Below are 20,382 nucleotides of genomic sequence, written 5' to 3' on the forward strand. Positions count from 1 at the left end.
AAGCTCCAAGTAGCAACAGTAATGCAGTAATGAATGGTCCTCAAAAGAAGACTTGCAATTCAAGCTGAAAAACACTACATTTACTAGAAGGTTTTAACCCTACCGAGAGACAGCTTTAGAAACCACCAGTGATTTCTCAAAAGGTGAATGAGTATTAAATGTTTTATATATGCTTCTGTACTATCTATTTTAGTTCCTTTAATCTGTTTGATTTTAAAGATGTACATTAGTTTGGAAAATAAAACTTTCCCAAAGCGATTAATGCTGAGACAAATGAAACAGCATTGGATGTGTTGGTAAAATTACAGTTATAAAACGAGGCCCATTCAATGCTAATAAAAATGCATTGTTAAAAATGAAATTAAAGGGCTATTCCATATATGTTCCACATGGAGTTGTTCTCTTTCAAAATATAACAAATCATATTTGCAAAGATAAAGGCCTTTGGAAGAAAATATGGTAAAAAATATAAAGAGAATAATTAAATCTTGTGAAAATACTGGCATATCACTTTACACTAGTTATTTTATCATATAGGACAGGAAAATAAGGCACAAAAATAGAGGTATCTTTTCTCATGATGCTTATAAAATCAATGAACAACTTTGTTTTTCCCCAATCAAAATTCTATTTACTAGAGTTAAAATCTGAAATAGTACTTACAATGACAACAACACCACAGCAATTAAGGTCCACTCTGCAGGTTTGTGTATAATATTTCTATTTGTTAACCTGTAAGACAGGAAGATAAAGTTTACCAAAGGATTGTTACATTTAAATATAAGAACCTTCTATTTTTAGATAAAATCAGATTTATAACATATTTCCAAAGAGCACTATTTTCTATTCTATTTATGTTTGATAGAGTCAATAGCATATTGTGGCTTAATCTTCAGTACTGGATAATGACCATCTCAAAAGAAAGTGCTCCAGTCTTACTTTTATATATTTATAACAATATTACTGTTAGACAAGATGGGAGTATAGGAACAATATGGGAAACTAAATTGCATAATTTATTAAAATATACACACGCTTCCCTATAAACATATCTTCTTCTGTATTTTCCCCTAATCAACATTTCATTAAATAAGCTAACAAGGTAATAAGCAATTTCTGATTTTAATTTATCTTTAGTATCTTTCTACCTTGTGGTAGGCTGGCAGGAGGTAATGAAGAAATGTTATAATCCATAATTTATAGAAATGATTTGACAATAAATTATAAGACTAGATATTTTTTTTTCAATATATGAAGCTTATTGTCAAATTGGTTTCCATACAACACCCAGTGCTCATCCCAAAAGGTGCCCTCCTCAATACCCATCACCCACCCTCCCCTCCCTCCCACCCCCCATCAACCCTCAGTTTGTTCTCAGTTTTTAAGAGTCTCTTATGCTTTGGCTCTCTTCACTCTAACCTCTTTTTTTTTTTTTTCATTCCCCTCCTCCATGGGTTTCTGTTAAGTTTCTCAGGATCCACATAAGAGTGAAACCATATGGTATCTGTCTTTCTCTGTATGGCTTATTTCACTTAGCATAACACTCTCCAGTTCCATCCATGTTGCTACAAAGGGCCATATTTCATTCTTTCTCATTGCCACGTAGTACTCCATTGTGTATATAAACCACAATTTTTTTTATCCATTCATCAGTTGATGGACATTTTGGCTCTTTCCATAATTTGGCTATTGTTGAGAGTGCTGCTATAAACATTGGGGTACAAGTGCCCCTATGCATCAGTACTCCTGTATCCCTTGGGTTAATTCCTAGCAGTGCTATTGGGTCATAGGGTAGGTCTATTTTTAATTTTCTGAGGAATTTTCCAGAGTGGCTGCACCAATTTGCATTCCCACCAACAGTGCAAGAGGGTTCCCGTTTCTCCACATCCTCTCCAGCATCTATAGTCTCCTGATTTGTTCATTTTGGCGACTCTGACTGGCGTGAGGTGATATCTGAGTGTGGTTTTGATTTGTATTTCCCTGATGAGGAGCGACGTTGAGCATCTTTTCATGTGCCTGTTGGCCATCCGGATGTCTTCTTTAGAGAAGTGTCTATTCATGTTTTCTGCCCATTTCTTCACTGGGTTAGCAATTTCTTACTTGACACATCCCCAAAGGCAAGGGAATTAAAAGCAAAAATGAACTACTGGGGCCTTATGAAGATAAAAAGCTTCTGCACAGCAAAGGAAACAACCAACAAAACTAAAAGGCAACCAACGGAATGGGAAAAGATATTTGCAAATGACGTATCGGACAAAGGGCTAGTATCCAAAATCTATAAAGAGCTCACCAAACTCCACACCCGAAGACTAGATCTTTATCAAAAAAAAAGTTTTTAAAATCAGTTTCTAACTCTATCACTCAGCAATTGATGACAACAATATACACTGTAGTAATTTAGTTTCTCATAAAGCATTTGGAAAAATTACTCCAAATAAAAAAGTGATATAAATCAGTAAGGAAAAAAAAAACAGCCAGTAACATCTGATAAAGGATGGTTACCCAAAATATACAAAGAACTCTTAAAATTTAACAGTAGGAAAATAAATAGCCCAATTACAAAATAGTCCAAATACCTTAACAGACTTATCAAAGATAAACAAATGACAGATAAGCACATAAAAAGACACATCACATCTCAAGGGGAATGCAATTTAAAACAAGATACTATACACTAATTACAATGGCCCAAATCCTGAACACTGACAAAACCAAATGCTGAATCAAAGTCACTTCACCAAGGTCATACATTTGCTACACTGATAAATCCACATTGACATCATGATATAATTAGCCAAATGTACGGCTCTGTTATAAGGACGTGGAGCAATAGGAACTCTCATTCATTGCTGATGGGAATGCAAAATGGTACAGGAACTTTGGATGAGCTTGGTGCTTTTTTACAAAACTAATCATGTTCCTTGGTATTTACCCAAAGGAGTCAACAACTTATGACTTTAAAAACCTGCACACAGATGTGTATAGCAGCTCTATTTACAACTTCCAAAACTTGGAAGCAACCAAAACGTCTTTCAGTAGGCAAATGGAAAAATAAGTTGTGGTACATCTAGTAGTATTATTCAGCCCTAAAAAGATATGTGCTATCAAACTCCCAAAAGATGTGTTGGTACTTTATATGCATATTACTAAAGTGAAAAGAAGCCAGTCTGAAAAAGCTACATACCAACTACATGACATTCTGGAAAAGGTAAAACTATGGAGACAGTAGAAAGATCATTGGTTGCCAGGGGTGTGTGGAATAGGGTGGGTTGCGTGGGGGGAGTGACAAATAGGTGAAGCACAGAGGAATTTTAGGGCAGTGAAAATACCCTATGTTAGTAAATGGTGGATACATGTCATTATACACTTATCCAAACCCATAGATTATTTGACACCAAGAGTGAACTCTAATGTAAACTCTGGGTGATAATGATGTTGTCAATGTAAGCTCATCAACTGAAGCAAGTACGTAACTCTGGTTGGGGGTGTTGCTAATGTGGGAGGCTATACATGTGTGGAGGCAAGGGGTGTTATAGGGAATCTCTGTACCCTTTTCTCAATTTTGCTATGAACTTAAAACTGCTCTTAAAAAAATAGTCTTAAAAAAAATCCCCAGCCAATAAACAAACAGTCAAAATATATAAGCAGGCAATTTACAGAGGAGGAACTCTGCACTCTTTCAGAAGTTCTGATTTTGGATTACTCCACGGCATCTGCCCTTGGGTCTCTCATCTCTCTCTCTCTATATAGTCATTCCCTTAGTGATGTTATCCAGTTTCATAGCTTTAAATATTAGATAACTACGTGCTGACAATTCTCAAATTTATGATCTCTAGCCTGGATCTTTTCCTTGAATTCCAGACTTCTGTATGTAATGATCTCCTTGACATTTCCACTTGATTATCTAATAGGCATCTCAAAACTTAGCATAGATAAAACTGAGCTCCTCTTCTTCCCCCAAAACCAAGTCTTCTTGCAGACAGATCCACCTCTATAGGATGGCTATGGAATCCTTCCAGAATCCAGTTGCTCAGGCCACAAATCCTGTGGTTAACCTTGGCTCTCTTGATGTCCCATGTCCAAATCCCAATGATACTATCTTCAAAAAAGAATTTGATTACTTTTTATTATCTCCACTCCTTTCATCTTGGTCCACATCATTTCTTGCCTAGATTACCAAGACAGCATCCTAAACAGACTTTCTGCCTCTGCCCATCTATTGTTATTGCATTTCTCAAATCAGCAGCCAGAATGATGCTGTTAAAAATGTATGTCATATCATGTTATTCTTCTGTCCAGAATCAACCAACTGCTCTCCATCTCACTTGGAGGAAAAGTGAAAGAATGACCATAACTACGAGGCCTATATAATCTATACCACACCCACTCCCCGCCCTGTACTTCTCTGACCATATCTCTTTTTACTCTTGCTTCTGCTCATTTCTCCAGTCTCACTAACATCCTTAATATTTTGTGAATAAGCCAGGACTGCTGCACCTAATATATTTTCAGAGATAGGAACATGGCTTGTTCTCTCACCAACTTTTAGATCTTTCTACAAATGGCATCTTCTCCATGAGGTCTTCCCTGACCAGCCTATCTAAAATCACAACTATCTCCCTCCTCGGTATCATCCCCTCTTCCGCTTCTGGGGAGAAAAGGAAGAGAATGAATTGAGAAAGGGGAAAGAGCATATCACCATATAATAATACACATATTGTTTTAAAATTTTTACATATCTTTCTATTAGAATAGTTCCATGAGAGAAGGAATTTTTGTCTGTTTTGTTCACTGCTTTGTCCGTAGCAACTAAAACAGAAGCTAGCATATGACCAAAAAAGGTCAAAGGATAAGCATGTAAATCGAAACAACAGTTAAATAGAAATTGCTTTTCTACTGTATTCAAATCTCCCTAAGTTAAGGCAAATGTAACATTACATGAATTCATTTACTCTTCCAGCAAAAAGCGTATTGAGAGCCTGCTCTATACCACTGTTTCAGGCACTGGGGAAAATATGACAAGGTCTTTTTGTATCAAAATATAATTTTAATTCAAATCTGATTTAGAAAAAGTTTCTTGACCCAACACTGATGACAGTGCATCTTTACCAAGCAACTTCTGATGAAATCACTATGGTAGGTAAATCAAAGTAGCATTCCAGATAAATGACTGTGATGCAATTCAACAGAAAGGACAGCTCTATTCATAGGGGAAGATTTTTCAAAGAGCTGAAAAAGCTATTTTATGTGTAAGTTCTAACAGGCTCTCAGCTCTGGCTGTACATTAAAATCGTCTGGGGGACTTTTAAAGAATACTGATGTCTGGGCCCAACCTGACCAAATGAAACTCAATCCCTAGGGGTGGAGCCAGGCATGTATAGCTGTTAAAAGCTCCCCAGGTAATTCTGATGCACAACTAGCTTGAGAATCAGTGTTTTACAAGTTCCTATTATTGATTATCATTTCAAAGAGAAGGGTATAGTTATTTCTGCCAACTCTTTTCAATTGCCAGTATTGACTGAAAAGATCTCTCAACATTAATCATTGTCGTCAATATGGCAATTTTTTTTGGAGACTTCACATAGAAGCCTGAGCCTACAAATAGTCACATACCTGCTGAAGTTGTCCTACCAGAATCTGAAGACCCCATGAGTGATCTTCTAGAGGTAATTCTGTACTCTAAGTAATTGACATTTCCTAAAAAGCAGCAAAGCCAATTTAAGCAATTTTTTTTTTTTTAATTTTTTTTTTCAACGTTTTATTTATTTTTGGGACAGAGAGAGACAGAGCATGAACGGGGGAGGGGCAGAGAGAGAGGCAGACACAGAATCGGAAACAGGCTCCAGGCTCTGAGCCATCAGCCCAGAGCCCAACGCGGGGCTCGAACCCGCGGACCGCGAGATCGTGACCTGGCTGAAGTCGGACGCTTAACCGACTGCGCCACCCAGGCGCCCCAGCAATTTTTATTAAAGCTATAAATACTGACCTGTAGGTACTAAAGAGTAAATATTTTTAATTAAGCTAATTAATTTTTAGCTTAATTAACATCAAGGTTTTTAAAACATCCCCTAACACTAAAACAATGCATAATTTTTTGGCTTATTTTACCATTTTATTAAATTTCACACATATATAAAACTTCCATATACTCATCACAACTTTGACAATGATCAACTCCTGGACGATCATGTTTCATCTACACAACCCCATATTCAACATCACCCTAGTGTAAATACTTCTGAAGCAAATCTCAGATATCATATTGTTTCACATAGGTTTTATTTTAATTTAATGTAAATAATGCAGAAAGTAACTGGAAAGGACTTAGGCTTACACAATAGGAATAACAGAAAAAGGTGATAAAATAGTTTATAAATTGTAAGTAGAAAACGACATTTGAAAGTCCCCTATGTGCAGTCTGTTAGCTACCTCTTATAGGACTGATGAACACTGCATCTCAGCTAGCTTAGATGACACAGAAGACTTAGTTTCATAGGTAACAGAACCCTCTCAAATACAGTTCTTACTTGGGATCTTAGAGAAATTATTAATGAAATGACTTATTTTTTATATATCTTTGATACTAATGACTACTGAGGGACACAATGGTATATTAAAAAAACTTTTTTTCAGCTTTACTGAGGAATAATCGACATAGTAATTGTATATATTTAAGCTGTACAACTTGTTTTGATCTATGCATACACCGTGAAATGATCACCACAATCAACCTATCATCCCCTCACATACAGTTACCATTTTCACTCCCCCTTTTTTTTTGTGGTGATAACAATAAAGATCTATCCTCTTGATTTTAGAGGATACTCAGCCAGAGGTGTACCTCAAAGATATTGCAGGTTCAGTTTCAGAACATTGTAACAAAGTGAATACTGTAAAAAAGCAAGGCAAGTGAATTTTCTGGTTTCCCAGTGCATATAAAAGCTATGTTTGCACTATACTGTAGTCTATTAAATACACAGTGGCATTATGCCTAATATAACAACACGCATACCTTAATTAAAAATACTTTATTGTTAAAAAATGTTAACCATCATCTGAGCTTTCAGTGAGCTATAATCACTGATCAGAGTACCATAACAAATATAACAATTAAAAAGTTTAAAATATGAGAATTACCAAAGTATGATACAGAGATAAAGTGAGCAAATGCTGTTAGAAAAAAAGCATGGATAGATTGGCTCAATGGAAGGTTGCCTCAAACCCTACATTTGTAAAAAGCAGTATCTGTGAAGCAATAAAGCAAAGGGTAATAAAAGGAGGTATGCCTATACTAGTTGTGTGATTTGAGATTATTTAACCTCTCATCTCTTATCTGTAAAATGAGGATAATGTCACTATTTTTGGAAATTAAGTAACATGTAAATGCCAAGTACCTAGCACATAGAGTACCATACTGACTACACGTACTGACATGGACCAAACATTATTACTGGGGCTGCTTCAGAAGGCCAAAAATAATGGCCTGGACTGTGGTTTCCAATTTGAAATTCCTAAATCCCTAGGGCATATGAGAGTATTAATGGGCAATCTTGCATTTGTAGCCTAATATTTCCAATGGGTTTCTAGTAAGTTCAGAGAACCTATGAATAGTTTTTTTAAATTTTTTTTTTATGTTTATTTTTGACAGAGAGAGACACAGCATGCGCGGGGGAGGGGCAGAGAGAGAGCGAGAGACAGAATCCAAAGCAGACTCCAGGCCCTGAGCTGTCAGCACAGAGCCCGACGCGGGGCTCGAACTCACAAACTGTGAGATCATGACCTGAGCCGAAGTTGGACGCTCAACGGACTGAGCCACCCAGGCGCCCCTATGAATAGTTTTTTTAAAAAAGAAGATATCCAATTAGATTTATATAAAAACAGCACTAGAAAATATAGTCAGAGTAAATTAAATTGTTAATGTATTCTAAATGAGCAGAGTAAAACTTAAGCACAAAATTAGTATTTGTAGTTAAAGATCAAAAGTCTCATTCTAATATCTCTTATGATATGTCTTAGTGACTTTTCTAGTTTCCTTAGAATGGTGATTAAATAAACACTGTTTGCAAGAAACTGCATAACAACTTCTTTAAAAATCACTGAGAGTCTTCATCTTCCTTCAGCTATTCTTTTTGTTAATACAATATTTACTTCCTGATAAATCCTGAAAAAATCCTAAAGTTGTACTTCACATTGTATACATCTATTCAAACATTATCATTAGTGTAGACAGCTGAAAAACACTTTTGTTTTTCTTTTGGGTGCATGGTTCTGTGATAGAAAACAAACCTCTCTCTCTTCATCACTAAGACCGATGCAGAGAAGTTTGACTTTGGTCTTGGTATTTGGCAAAACATTTAGTCAGTCTTCCAAAGGCTGAGGCCAATCTGATCATCACTTCTGGCATTCTTACATTTGTGTGTGATCAATGATCTTGTGATTGCATAGTTTCCATGATATCTAATAAGTGTTAACAATCTCAGTAATAAGAACAATCATGTCATTCACATTTACTGTTATTAACTGAACATTCACTTTCAAATCTAAACATTCTAGATGAAGTAAAAAAGTCCTTATGTGTTTTTGTCAGTCAGAAAAATAAAATGTCGCAGTAATTAATGATGCCTGTGAAAACCATTAGGTTTATGTATAAAACAATTAGTAAAAATTTTTAATTATTTAGCTAAATAGATTAACAGTTAATTCAAAGAGTAAATACATTAAATAGATTACTTTCTGGAGAATGCTGTTATCTTGGAAAAAAAATTAAAAAAAAATTTTTTTAATGTTTATTTTTGAGAGAGAGAGAGAGACTGAGCTAGCAGGGAAGGGGCACAGAGAGAGGGAGACAGAGAATTCCAAGCAGACTCCTCATTCATTGTCAGTGCAGAGCCCGACATGGGGCTTGAACCCACGAACTGTGAGATCATGACCTAAGCTGAAATCAAGAGGTGAACGCTCAACTGAGCTACCCAGGTGCCCTGGAAAAAATGTTTATATAAATTCAAATAAGGTTAAGACAGAATAATAGAGATTACCTGTCATCATAATTCAATCTTTGCAGAACTGTATTATGTATATATAAAGGAAAAGAACCATTGTTGAAAAAGAACAAAAGGTCCCAAATGGAGTTTCTTATGCTCAGCCCCACCAAGACTTAACACCAATTGTAGTTTCAGACTCTCCCAGGAATAGAGTTTTAAACCAATCAGTCTAGAATTTTCTGATCACCACTAATGAGGTAACATGCATGGTAAGACCCCTTGCCTTTCCCTCTAAGGGAAGGTGACCTTGCCTGAAACAATCCTTTCTTTTCTAACAACTTCCTTATCCCATTTCTGCCTATAAAAGCCTTCTAATTGTACACTCCCTTGGATCATCTTTCTCTTTGTTAGATGGAATGCTACCTAATTCATTAATCACTGTTTAATGCCAATTAGATCTTTAAAAACTGACTTGGTTGTCTTTAATAGCTTTAAGAGCTACATTTAAATTTTATTTCCACTTAAGTTACAAATCTTTCAAGAAGATTTCCTATTGGGCAATTCTTGGCATCTTGTGATGATGAATTAAAAAAATGTCACTTTAAAATATCTGGAGTTGAAAAATACCTAAATTATGTAAACAGATATGAAATAATCTCATTGTAATCTCTAATTAAGATAATAAAAATGTTAAGACAGAAATGTTGAATAAACTGAGGCACCCCAAACACTTTCTGTTTAGTCAGGCTTCACAGGAAAAGACTCCACAAGAATGTTTTAAAACAACTCTTCAGGCACCTAGGTAGCTCAGTCAGTTGAGTGTCCACCTCTTGAGTTCGGCTCAGGTCATGATCTCATGGTTTGTGAGATCTAGCCTCACATCAGGCTCTGTGCTGACAGTGAGGAGTTAACTTGGGATTCTCTCTCTCCCTCTTTCTCTCTGTCCCTACCCTGCTCGTGCTCTCCCTCTCTCAAAATAGATAAATATTAAAAAAGAAAAAAAAAAAAAAGAAAGAAAAAAACCCTCCTGTAGTCTTGAGTCTACAAAGCTAAGTATTTAAACATGAAGTGGTACAAATGATCCTTTTTAGAGGTGGAAGATAAAGTTTTTTGAGATTTGTCTAAACTATGAATCTTAGATCCTTCTAGTACACACCTTATTGAAAAACAGTTTTCTGAATCCCTTTCTGGCACACAAAAAGGTCAGTGTTGTTTTTAAATGCATTATTTGAAAGTGAATGGATATTTGGTATTACTGGTATAGGGTACAGTGACTACAAGAGAAATCTAATAGCTAACAATGCCAAGAAATTATTTCTGTACCTTAATTTTAAACTTCTAAAATATTGCTACTTCTGATAACAATAAACCATAGTGATAATTTATTTATTGGATGAAATGATTCTTCTACTCTAGAAGTTTGGTCTATGTTGGTGCTATCTGGTTTTAGCTACCGGCAAATACTACTTTTCATATTTGGTCACTGGCATTTGGCTGAAATGTGTATTTGGTGCACCTCTACCAATAGCATATTTAGAGGTTTATCCTTATGCTTCTTGGTAGAGAATACAGGTATAGCCTGGGAATGTTTTTACCTTGATAGTTTTAGAAAAATCCCAACTCTACTTCACAATGGATATTCCCTATTCTTTCTTTCTTAATACTTCTTATCACTTCAAATCTGTTCCATATTAAATTACCCATGGTTTTGTACTGTTCACAGTGCTCAAGTTATCCTCTAACAGGAGAGTTCTTCCTTGAGGTGGGCATAATGTTTCTTTTGTATTGCCCATAGTGCCTACCACAGTGCTGGTCATCAGATATATATTTACTGAATAAGATCCAGTATATTCCTGGCTAACCACCTTTGTGTGAGACCTTATTTTCCTTCTTAATTTTAGTCTATTCTATAAATAAACTATCCAAAACTAACTATATTCAAAGTCTGAACAAATAAGGTATTGAATTTAATAAAAGATAAAAGTAATGTTTAGTGGAGAAGAAAACAGAGCACTATTCTTAGATCTAAGACACTGAAGGTAAGTCATTTACTTTATTCATGCCTTTGTTAGAAAGCCCTCTTGCTCATCTACAGACCCCAACAGTTAAAACCAGAACTAGACAAGACCGCTTAACATAAATCATGCTTTAATTAAAATTTACTGTATTTTTTTCATATTGCACTTTCTTGAGACATTGATGAAGGTGTTTTGCAAAGTCCCAGAGCATACAAACTGCCCAACCAGAAAAGCCTGATAGCAAAGGAATGCTAGAAGACCACACCCCACATGACCCCTGCCTTCCCTGCCCATGATCATGGGCTGAACACATACCAACCCTGACCCATGATTATATGCTCCTTGCCTGCTTTCTTGCATGTATCCCTCTAAACCTCTCCTTATAAATTTCTAGGTGTCCTTGTTGGTGGAGAGGCTGGTTGTTAAGGCTTAAGCCTGCCACCTCCCCTGGCTGCTGGCACCCAAAATAAATCTCTTCCTTTCTCTTTTCCAAACCCTTTTCGGTTATTGGCTCCTTTTAGGATGAGTTTATCCAAGTTTGTTCAATAACACTGTGGGCAAACCCAGCCAGGAGCTATGCTTTTTATTAGTCTAGCCCCCACAGGATTTCCTAGGATGGAGCAGTTGGCCATGGCAGCATGCCAGGGCTTACCCATTTATTTCCTGAGTTAGCGGCTGTGATATATCAGTGGGTAACACAGTCTACCTATGGATTCTGCAAGACAGCTGCATGAAGTCAAAATAACTGAGAAGGAAAACTGTAATATTAACACCAACCTGAAAGTTCGAACGAGATTTTTAAGCTGTGCATAAATATCTCCTAATGTGATCTGAAGAGGCCCCAAAAGTCCAGGCACTCTGAAAATAAAAAAAAATACATTTATTTTAAAATATAATTTAATTATACACACATACTCTTTGAGGTTTGCCTAAGTCTGGATTTTCCATACGTAAGAATGGCACTTAGGTAGAGGCAGTTAAGCTAGGATCTGACTGGTGAGAAGTCATAAGGATATAATTCATAATAACCCCACACTCCAAGTCACAGTCTATGCTACAGTATGAGACACTGAGAAACATTGTTTTGGTTACTATCTGTATTCTGGTCTCGGGTTTTTCTTACCTTTACTTTTGAATATTAGACTAAGTTAGGGGTGTGGCCTATTTCTCCTTATTAAATTCTTACGGTGGGAGTAAAAATTAGTACTTTTTTAGTGAGCAACTTGACAATATATGTTAACGTTTTAAATGCGGCTAGTCTTTGACCCAAGAGTTTTACTAGGAAAAAATTTATCCTAAAGAAATAATCAGATAACATAAAAAAGTTGCTTACGCAGAAATATTTTTAGTAGTGAAAAATGGAAACAAATGTCCATCAACAGATGATCATAAATTATGATATACACATATAATTATGATATACAAATATTCCATATAATGGAATATAATAAAACCTTTAAAATAATATAAATCTACATATTTATAATGTGGAAAAATATGGTATATTAAGTGAAAAATGCCTATGGAGTATTGCCCCATTTTTATAAAAACTTATATATAATGATACTGTATCTGATATACTGTGTATTTCAAACACGTTTCATTCCTTCCAGGTTTATACTATAACAGAGAGAACCAAAGGGAATGAATATACACACACCAGACATCATGTATACATCAAAGATAAACATCAAAACATTACTAGGGATTATAGGTTATCTTCCTTCTTATACAATTTTGCACTGCCTCAATCTGCTGCAATAAGTATGTACGACTTTTTTAATTATGCAAGTTTCAGATATATTTCAAAACAGAGGAAACAGCAATAGCAACTCTATTATCTATTTCCAAATTCAACCTCCCAATATTTTGTTATATTTACTGCATTTTTTCTTCCTTCTTTCCTCTCCTTGCCAGTACCATTTTAAAGTGAATTCCTAAGCACCTGGGTGGCTCAGTCAGTTGAGGTACCAATTTTGGCTCAGGTCATAATCTTGCAGTCTGTGAGTTCCAGCCCCACATTGGTCTCTGTGCTGACCCCTGGAGCCTGAGCCTGCTTTGGATTCTGTATCTCCCTCTCTCTCTGTACCTTCCTCCCTCCCTCCCTCCCTCCCTCCCTCCCTCTCTCTCTCTATCAAAAATAAACATTAAAAAAAATTAAAAAAAAAGTAAATCCCTGACATGTAATTTGATCCCTAAATATTTCCTTATTTATCTCTAAATACAACAGCATTTTCTTTCTTTTTTAAAAAATACAGCAGCATTTTCTTACAAAATCATAATAAAATGATCATACCTAACCAAATTAACACTTCCTTAATATCACCTAATACCCAGTACATATTTCATTTTCTCCAGTTATCCAAAAAACAAAAAAAAGTCTGTTTACAATTGGTTTGTTCTAATCAAAAACCAAAAGGTCTTATTTTTATTTTTTTATTATTTTTAAAAATATCTTCATTTTATAACAAAGAAAACCTCAACTACTTGCATAAACAACCAAAAAAACCTCTGTGTCAATAATTATTTTGTTTTTAGTGTTCTTTGTGTTTCTTTAAAGTTATTCCACCTCTTCTCACATTTAGTTCTTGAGCTATTATCAATAATTTGGTCTTCTGGCAGGGCTCCTTTTGTCATCTATTGCAGCCAAAACCCAGGAGGAATAGAATTCCTTCAATGGCATAGCTATGTGGTCTTAAATTTAAAACTGGGTCCTTTCATTAGCTGAAATGTCTAGAAAATTATTTTCCGATAAATCCTTATCTACTGATTACATACCAGTATCAATAATCCATACTAACGTTTAAAATCTATATAACTACAGTCAAGGATTGATATCTTCTTGTCCTATGAATCAGACAGATGGTGACTTTTACTGTTTTCTAACCTAATATTACACAGAAACAATGTCTAAGTATAGGACCATATAAAAGGCAAAACTAAAAACAGCTTTACTGTCTATGAGAAGCTTAACATAATAGGCACTCAACAAATATTAATTTAAATAATTATTTAAAATGTAAAACTTACAGAAGCAAGCTGCTCAAAATACCAAGGCTTCCAGAAGATTATGTTTTTCTTAGTTTTGAACTACTACAAAATTAAGACTAATCTATATGCACACTTTTTAGATTTTATTTTTAAGTAATCTCTACACCCAAATGGGGCTCGAATTCATAACCCTGAGATCAAGAGTCACATGCTGTACCGACTGAGTCAGCCAGGTGCCCCTAATCCATATGCACACCTTAAACAATGACTGAAAACACCCTTACATTTTTCTCCTCAAGAAAGAAAGTGGAGATTTAAAAGTTCAAGACAGCCCTTACACCTCTGGAAAAAAGATTTTTCAAACTTCCTTTGAAAGACAAATCAAGATTACAATTTTAAATGTCATTCATCACTGGGCAATTACAAGAAAAATAATTTCCACGACGGGAAGCTTAAAACTAAAGTGCAAAGTTGACTTGAACAAAAACTCTTAAGTTGCTGAGTGTGAAATGGTTCTATAAATAAATATGTATGCAGAGTGAGTTAACAGACCGTAAAACTTCATAAAGTTTCATTCACATGTGAAACTGATATGACACATATACCACAAATCAGTATTTAAATGGTCTAGCTTTGATATTTTTTCCCTGACTTCACTGGATTATTAAGTGGAGGTGACATAGTTTGGTTTTCTACTCCCATATTCTCAACTTTTATTATGTGCTTCTGTGTCTTCTGCACAAAACTTAATTTCAATATTTTCTTGGCAATATATCTTTTTTTTTTTTTTTTAATTTTTTTTTTCAACGTTTATTTTTATTTTTGGGACAGAGAGAGACAGAGCATGAACGGGGGAGGCGCAGAGAGAGAGGGAGACACAGAATCGGAAGCAGGCTCCAGGCTCTGAGCCATCAGCCCAGAGCCCGACGCGGGGCTCGAACTCACGGACCGCGAGATCGTGACCTGGCTGAAGTCGGACGCTCAACCGACTGCGCCACCCAGTCTTGGCAATATATCTTAAAAATTCCAATTTCTCAGGCAAAGACATCCATGTAAACTTTTCACATTTTTCAAACTGTTCAAAATTGAAGGATAAAAATTAATCTAAATTATGAACCTACAAATACCAAATGAATTCAAAATATTGTAAAAGTGGAATGACAATTACATACTTACATTTTACTCAACTTTTCAAGTACGATGCGTTTTCTAATCTGGTTCTGAGAACTTGAATCTATCAGCGGAAAGGTGGGATCTTGCTGAATCACATTTTTAAACAAAACAAAGCAAAATCATAAACGTACATTCTTTCTCTGGTAAGAACAATAAACATTAAAACAAAAGTTTACACCTAGGGAATGGCAGAATAAAAACTAGACTTGAGAATTAGAAGATTTAAATTTGAGTATTGGTTCAGTCATTAGGTTGATGTAAACTTAAGTCCTATGCCTACTTTTGAGAGTGTTTTCTCATCTGTATAAAGGGATGCTAATACCTTCTTTATTAAATGAGAAAATGTACATGAAAGAAATTTGTAAACTGATAAATGCTATACAAATGTTGGAGACTAAAGTTTTAAAATTAGCAAATACTATAAATATATTATGGGGAATTCCACTTCTAGAAATGGCAGACAAGGTAATTCAAACCATTCCTCCTGCTGAGAACTGAAAAAACACTGGGAAAATACCCATATTTGTTTGAAAACATCAGAGAACTAACAAGGCAGTAAATAATTATGGCCAGAGATTCTACAGAAGGTAATTCCAGAGAGGCAGTGACTAATTCCAAAAGAAGCAATTCAGATACTGAGAACCTGAGCATCTTCTAATAAGCATTAGAGCTTGGGGAATGCCGAGACTGTACTGACAACTCTCTCCCCCAAAGCCTGACTTAGAAGGACTACTAAGACTAAGAATGAATAGGAAACAGACTGGGTCTTACAGAGACTGAAGCCCAGCTTTAAATCATTTTAATCCATGACTGGATTAAGCAAGATGTGGGACAACTACAAATCATCTGCTAGAAGCCAACATAAATCTGTTTTAACTTCAGTCTCAAATTATCTGTAATTTTTAATATACAATGTTTGCCATATAATAAAGCAATAAGAAAACAAGACAACATGGTCAAAATCTGAAACTTTAGCCCATGGAAAACAACCCCCAGGGAATCCAGACGATGAAGTTATCAGCTTTATTCAAAATAACTGTTGATGTATTTAAAGAAAAATGACAAGACTGAAAATTTCTGTAGAGAACTGAAAACTATATAAAAGAACCAAAGGAAAATTCTCAAACTGAAAAATACAGTATTCTTTTTTTTTAATTTACTTATTTTGAGAGAGAGCATGCATGCACATGTGATCAGGGGAGGGGCAGAGAGAGGGAGAGAAAATCTCAAGCAGGCTCTGTGCTGTGCTGTCAGCACAGAGCCTGACGTGGGGTTTGAACTCACAAACCAAGATCATGACCTGAACCAAATGAAATCAATGTTTAACTGACTAAGCCACCTAGGCACCCTGAAAAATACAGTATTCTAAAGTGAGAACTTAATGAATATATTTAATAATATAGTAAAAAAGACTGAAGAGAGAATAGTGATTTAGAAATTATTCAGAATAAAGCACAGTCACACCTAACACCCCCTCCCACATACATACATAATACAAAGCACAAAAGAATATGAGACACAGAAGATACAGTGGAAAAGATTAACGTGTCTGTAATTGGAGTACCAGACAGAGAGGAAAGGAAGAATGAGACAGAAGAAGTATCTATAGAGATAATAATTGAGACTATTCCAAAACTGATAAAGAAACCAAATTAAGATTCAAGTATTACAAGTGCCAAAAGAATAAATACAATAATAATCACATGTAGGCCAAGCATTCTAAAATTGACAGTAACCAAAGACAAAAAAATCTTAAAAGTGGCTAACAGAAGAAAAACAGTATTTTCAAAGAAGTAGCAATAAGAGAAATAAATGAAAGCCAAAGGACAAAGAAATATTTTCAATTGCCTGAAAAAAATGCTAATCTAGAATACCCAGAAAAATGTCCTTCAAAAATGAAAGTAAAATAAAGAATTTTCTGACAAAAACTGAGAAAATTTATCATTAGCAAACTGCACTAATCAAAATACAGGATATTTTTCAGGCTCAAGACAAATAATCTGTAATGGAAGAATAGAGATGCAGGAAGGAAAAACAATAGAAGAGTAATTAATTGGATAACTCCAACTGAATATTGACTATTAATAATCTTACACGATTTAAAATACTGAGACAAAGGGCGCCTGGGTGGCTCAGTTGGTTAAGTGTCCAACTTCGGCGCAGGTCATGATCTCATGGTTCATGGGTTCAAGCCCTGCATTGGGCTCTGTGCTGACAGCTCAGAGCCTGGAGCCTGCTATGGATTCTTTGTCTTCCTCTCTCTCTCCCCCTCCCCTACTTGTGCTCTCTCTCTAAGGTAAATAAACATTAAAAAAAATATATTAAAAAAAATACAGAGAGAATAAAAATAGACAACAAGAGCACATAAGCAAAGAGAGGGTAAATAGAATTGAAGTTTCTAAGGGACTGTTAAGGAAGCAAAAAAAATTAACTTATATTAGACTTTTATAATAATTCAGTTAATTCAAGTTTTACTCTTTACAGTAACCACTTAATGATTAGTAAAATAACATTTAAAACAAGCTAACAGAGGGTAAACAATGAAATAATGATATTTAATTCAAAGAAAGAAAGGAGAGAAAGAACATAGAACAGGTGGGACAAGCAGAAAGCAATGAGTGGGATGAGATTTAAGCCCAAACATATCACTTAGGATACTGAATGTAAATAGGCTAAATTCTCCACATTATAAAGATTACCAGCCTAAGTAAAGGCGGATAGTCCTTGAAAATACTAATGAAGAATGCTAATGCCAGCAAAGTAGAGTAAAAGAGAAAAAAATCATCAATGTAGAGAAAAGTCAGTCCATAATACTGAGGTTTGATTTACCAGGAAGACAAAACAATCTTTTTTTTTTTTTTTTAACACCATATAACATGGTCTCAAAATACTAACAGTAAAATTCACTAAACTAAAAGGAGAAATAATCAAACCATAATTATGGTGACAGATTTTTGACCCATCTCTCCCATCTTTCTCAGTAACTAATGAACAACACACCCCACCCTGCAAAAATCAATAGTGCTTCTCAAACTTTAATGTAATCACATTTTCCCAAAGGAAAACAATGAAATCTGACCCATTCTCCTCATCATAAACAAAAATCAATTCCAGGTGAATTGCAGATCTAAATATGAAAGGAAAAACAAAGCTTCTAGAAGATGAAATAACCCGGGATAAACAAAGATTATTTTCTTAGAGAAGTCATTAAAGGCTACAATTAATAAACTGAACTCAAGATATCATTAATGAGAGTGAAAAGGCAAGTCTCAGAGTAGAAGACAATATTTGTAATACACCCAATTAAAAATGGGTTTGAATCCTGAATAAAGAATTCCTACAAAATCAGTAAGAAAAAAATACCTGGATATTCCTACAGATAAATGGGAAAAACACTTGAAAAGATACTTAACAAAAGAGACACTCCAAAAGGTCAAAAAGCAAATGAAACAGTGCACAACTCATTAATCATCAGAGAAATGTATTATAACCAAAAAGTAATACCACCAGAAATGTGAAAAGTAACAATATCAAGTACTGGTAAAGAATGTGGAGTCATGGAAACTCTCATATAGTGGCAGTGGAATATAAACCTGCAAAACCATTTTGGAAAACTGTTTGGCATTATCCAGTATAGTTGCACATACACATATATTATGACCCCAAAATGATATACATACCCAACATAAATACCTATACCTTAGAAGAGAGATATAAACAAGAAAGCTCAGACACCACAGCCCCGCACTGGAAAAGCCTAAATGCCCATTAATATGAATAAATTGGGATATATTTCTATAAGGGAATGCTATGCAGCAATGAAAGAATGAAGTATAGCCGCATGGAACAACATAAATAACTCACAAACATAATGTTGCATGAAATAAATTGAAAACCAAAGAATATATACTATGTGAATTCATTTAATACAGTTCAAAATTGGCAAAACTAATGTATGTTATTATAATAGTTATTCAATTTGGAAGGAGGATATAATCAGGAGGAGACATAGTTGGGCCTCTGTTTTACTCAAATTTCTTGGCCTGGGTAATGATTACAAGGCTGTGTTCTTTTGTGATAATTCAACGAGTTGTACACTTACTATCTGTATTTTACATGAACGAAAAAGTTTTAATGTTATGCAACAAAGGAATAGTCAATTTTCATTTTCTTTCTTAGGTATTTTTCCTGTTTAAAGCTTATAAACACAAAAATGATAAAACGAATGTTAAGGTAGTTTATGCAGCTGAGTGACAGAGATCAGGTTTCTTCAAGCTGATTATAAAAGTTATGAATACTGTCTAATAATACAGTTGAAGTGATTCAAAATATAGTACTAGGCTAGGTAGCATTCTATGTAAGAAATTTCTAAACTTTTACTCTATTTCCACTTTCATCTCTTTCTAAATCTCCAAATGTGTTCTTAAATTTAGAGCCACATCTACTCACAAATCTTTAGTAACAAAGTTTTGTCATAAAAATAAGGTTATCACGTACTCCTCTTCATGCCAAATAACTTCATTTCCCAAGCTACACATTAAACCAAAAACGGGTACGAGAAATACTGAGAGAACCCCCCCAAGAGACATTTAGTCTCTACAGAGAATTACTATTTACTGAGCATCAATTTTATCTAAGGCACTGTGATAAATGCTTTACATACATTATTTTTTAAATTCTTAACAAGTGAGCAAGGAAAGCTATCAGACTCAAGAGACCAACTTTTCATACAGTAATAAATGACATAGCTAATACTAAAACCTAGGTTTACCTGGTATGCTCTATTTTCTCTTATGTCCATTATTTCTCAATAAGTCTCCTTTACTATATTATTTTCATTAATATTATTTTAAATTGGCCTGCTTGCTAAATAATACCCAAATACTTTACCATTCAGCTAATAAGTCTACTCCACTGTATACAGTTCTAATGGAAATAAAATACAAAGATATATACCCCATGCAGAAATTTGAAATACCAAAATACAAAGAATATTTGTTGGTACAAAAATAAATAAATAAACCTCTTCAGAGAGTCTACATATTATATGAAGAACTAGGTTTTAAAGAAAACTCTGTCCCCCAATCCTAGGCTATTTCTATACTGGAGAAAAATACTACACATTTGTGAAATTTTCTGGGGGCGAATTTCAACTTATTTGGAAAACAATTATGCCACTACTGGAGATGGCATTTAAAAAAATTTTTTTTTAATTAATT

At 34.7% G+C, this 20,382-nt stretch overlaps 1 protein-coding gene across 5 annotated transcripts in view; it reads right to left on the bottom strand.

Annotated features, from left to right (window-relative positions):
• RPAP2 (RNA polymerase II associated protein 2) overlaps positions 1-20,382 on the bottom strand; it is a 99,689-nt gene that overhangs the window by 38,523 nt on the left and 40,784 nt on the right. For 3 of the 5 annotated variants that reach the window (XR_006962742.1, XM_047083670.1, XM_047083671.1), the window contains exons 9-11: positions 15,167-15,249; positions 11,777-11,857; positions 664-732 (exon numbers count right to left, since the gene is read on the bottom strand). Coding sequence is in view for 2 of the 5 variants with exons in the window: in XM_047083670.1 (XP_046939626.1) it covers positions 664-732; positions 11,777-11,857; positions 15,167-15,249 (233 nt within the window). In the remaining 3 variants the exon portion in view is untranslated. Of the gene's footprint in view, positions 1-663; positions 733-11,773; positions 11,858-14,939; positions 15,066-15,166; positions 15,250-20,382 lie in introns of those variants that run through there. The other 2 variants (XR_006962745.1, XR_006962744.1) reach the window with 2 other exon arrangements.

This window comes from Lynx rufus, unplaced genomic scaffold (assembly GCF_022079265.1).
Source record: "Lynx rufus isolate CCGP_SWC_20201006 ecotype Redwood Valley unplaced genomic scaffold, mLynRuf1.p SCAF_2, whole genome shotgun sequence".
Taxonomy (NCBI): domain Eukaryota; kingdom Metazoa; phylum Chordata; class Mammalia; order Carnivora; family Felidae; genus Lynx; species Lynx rufus.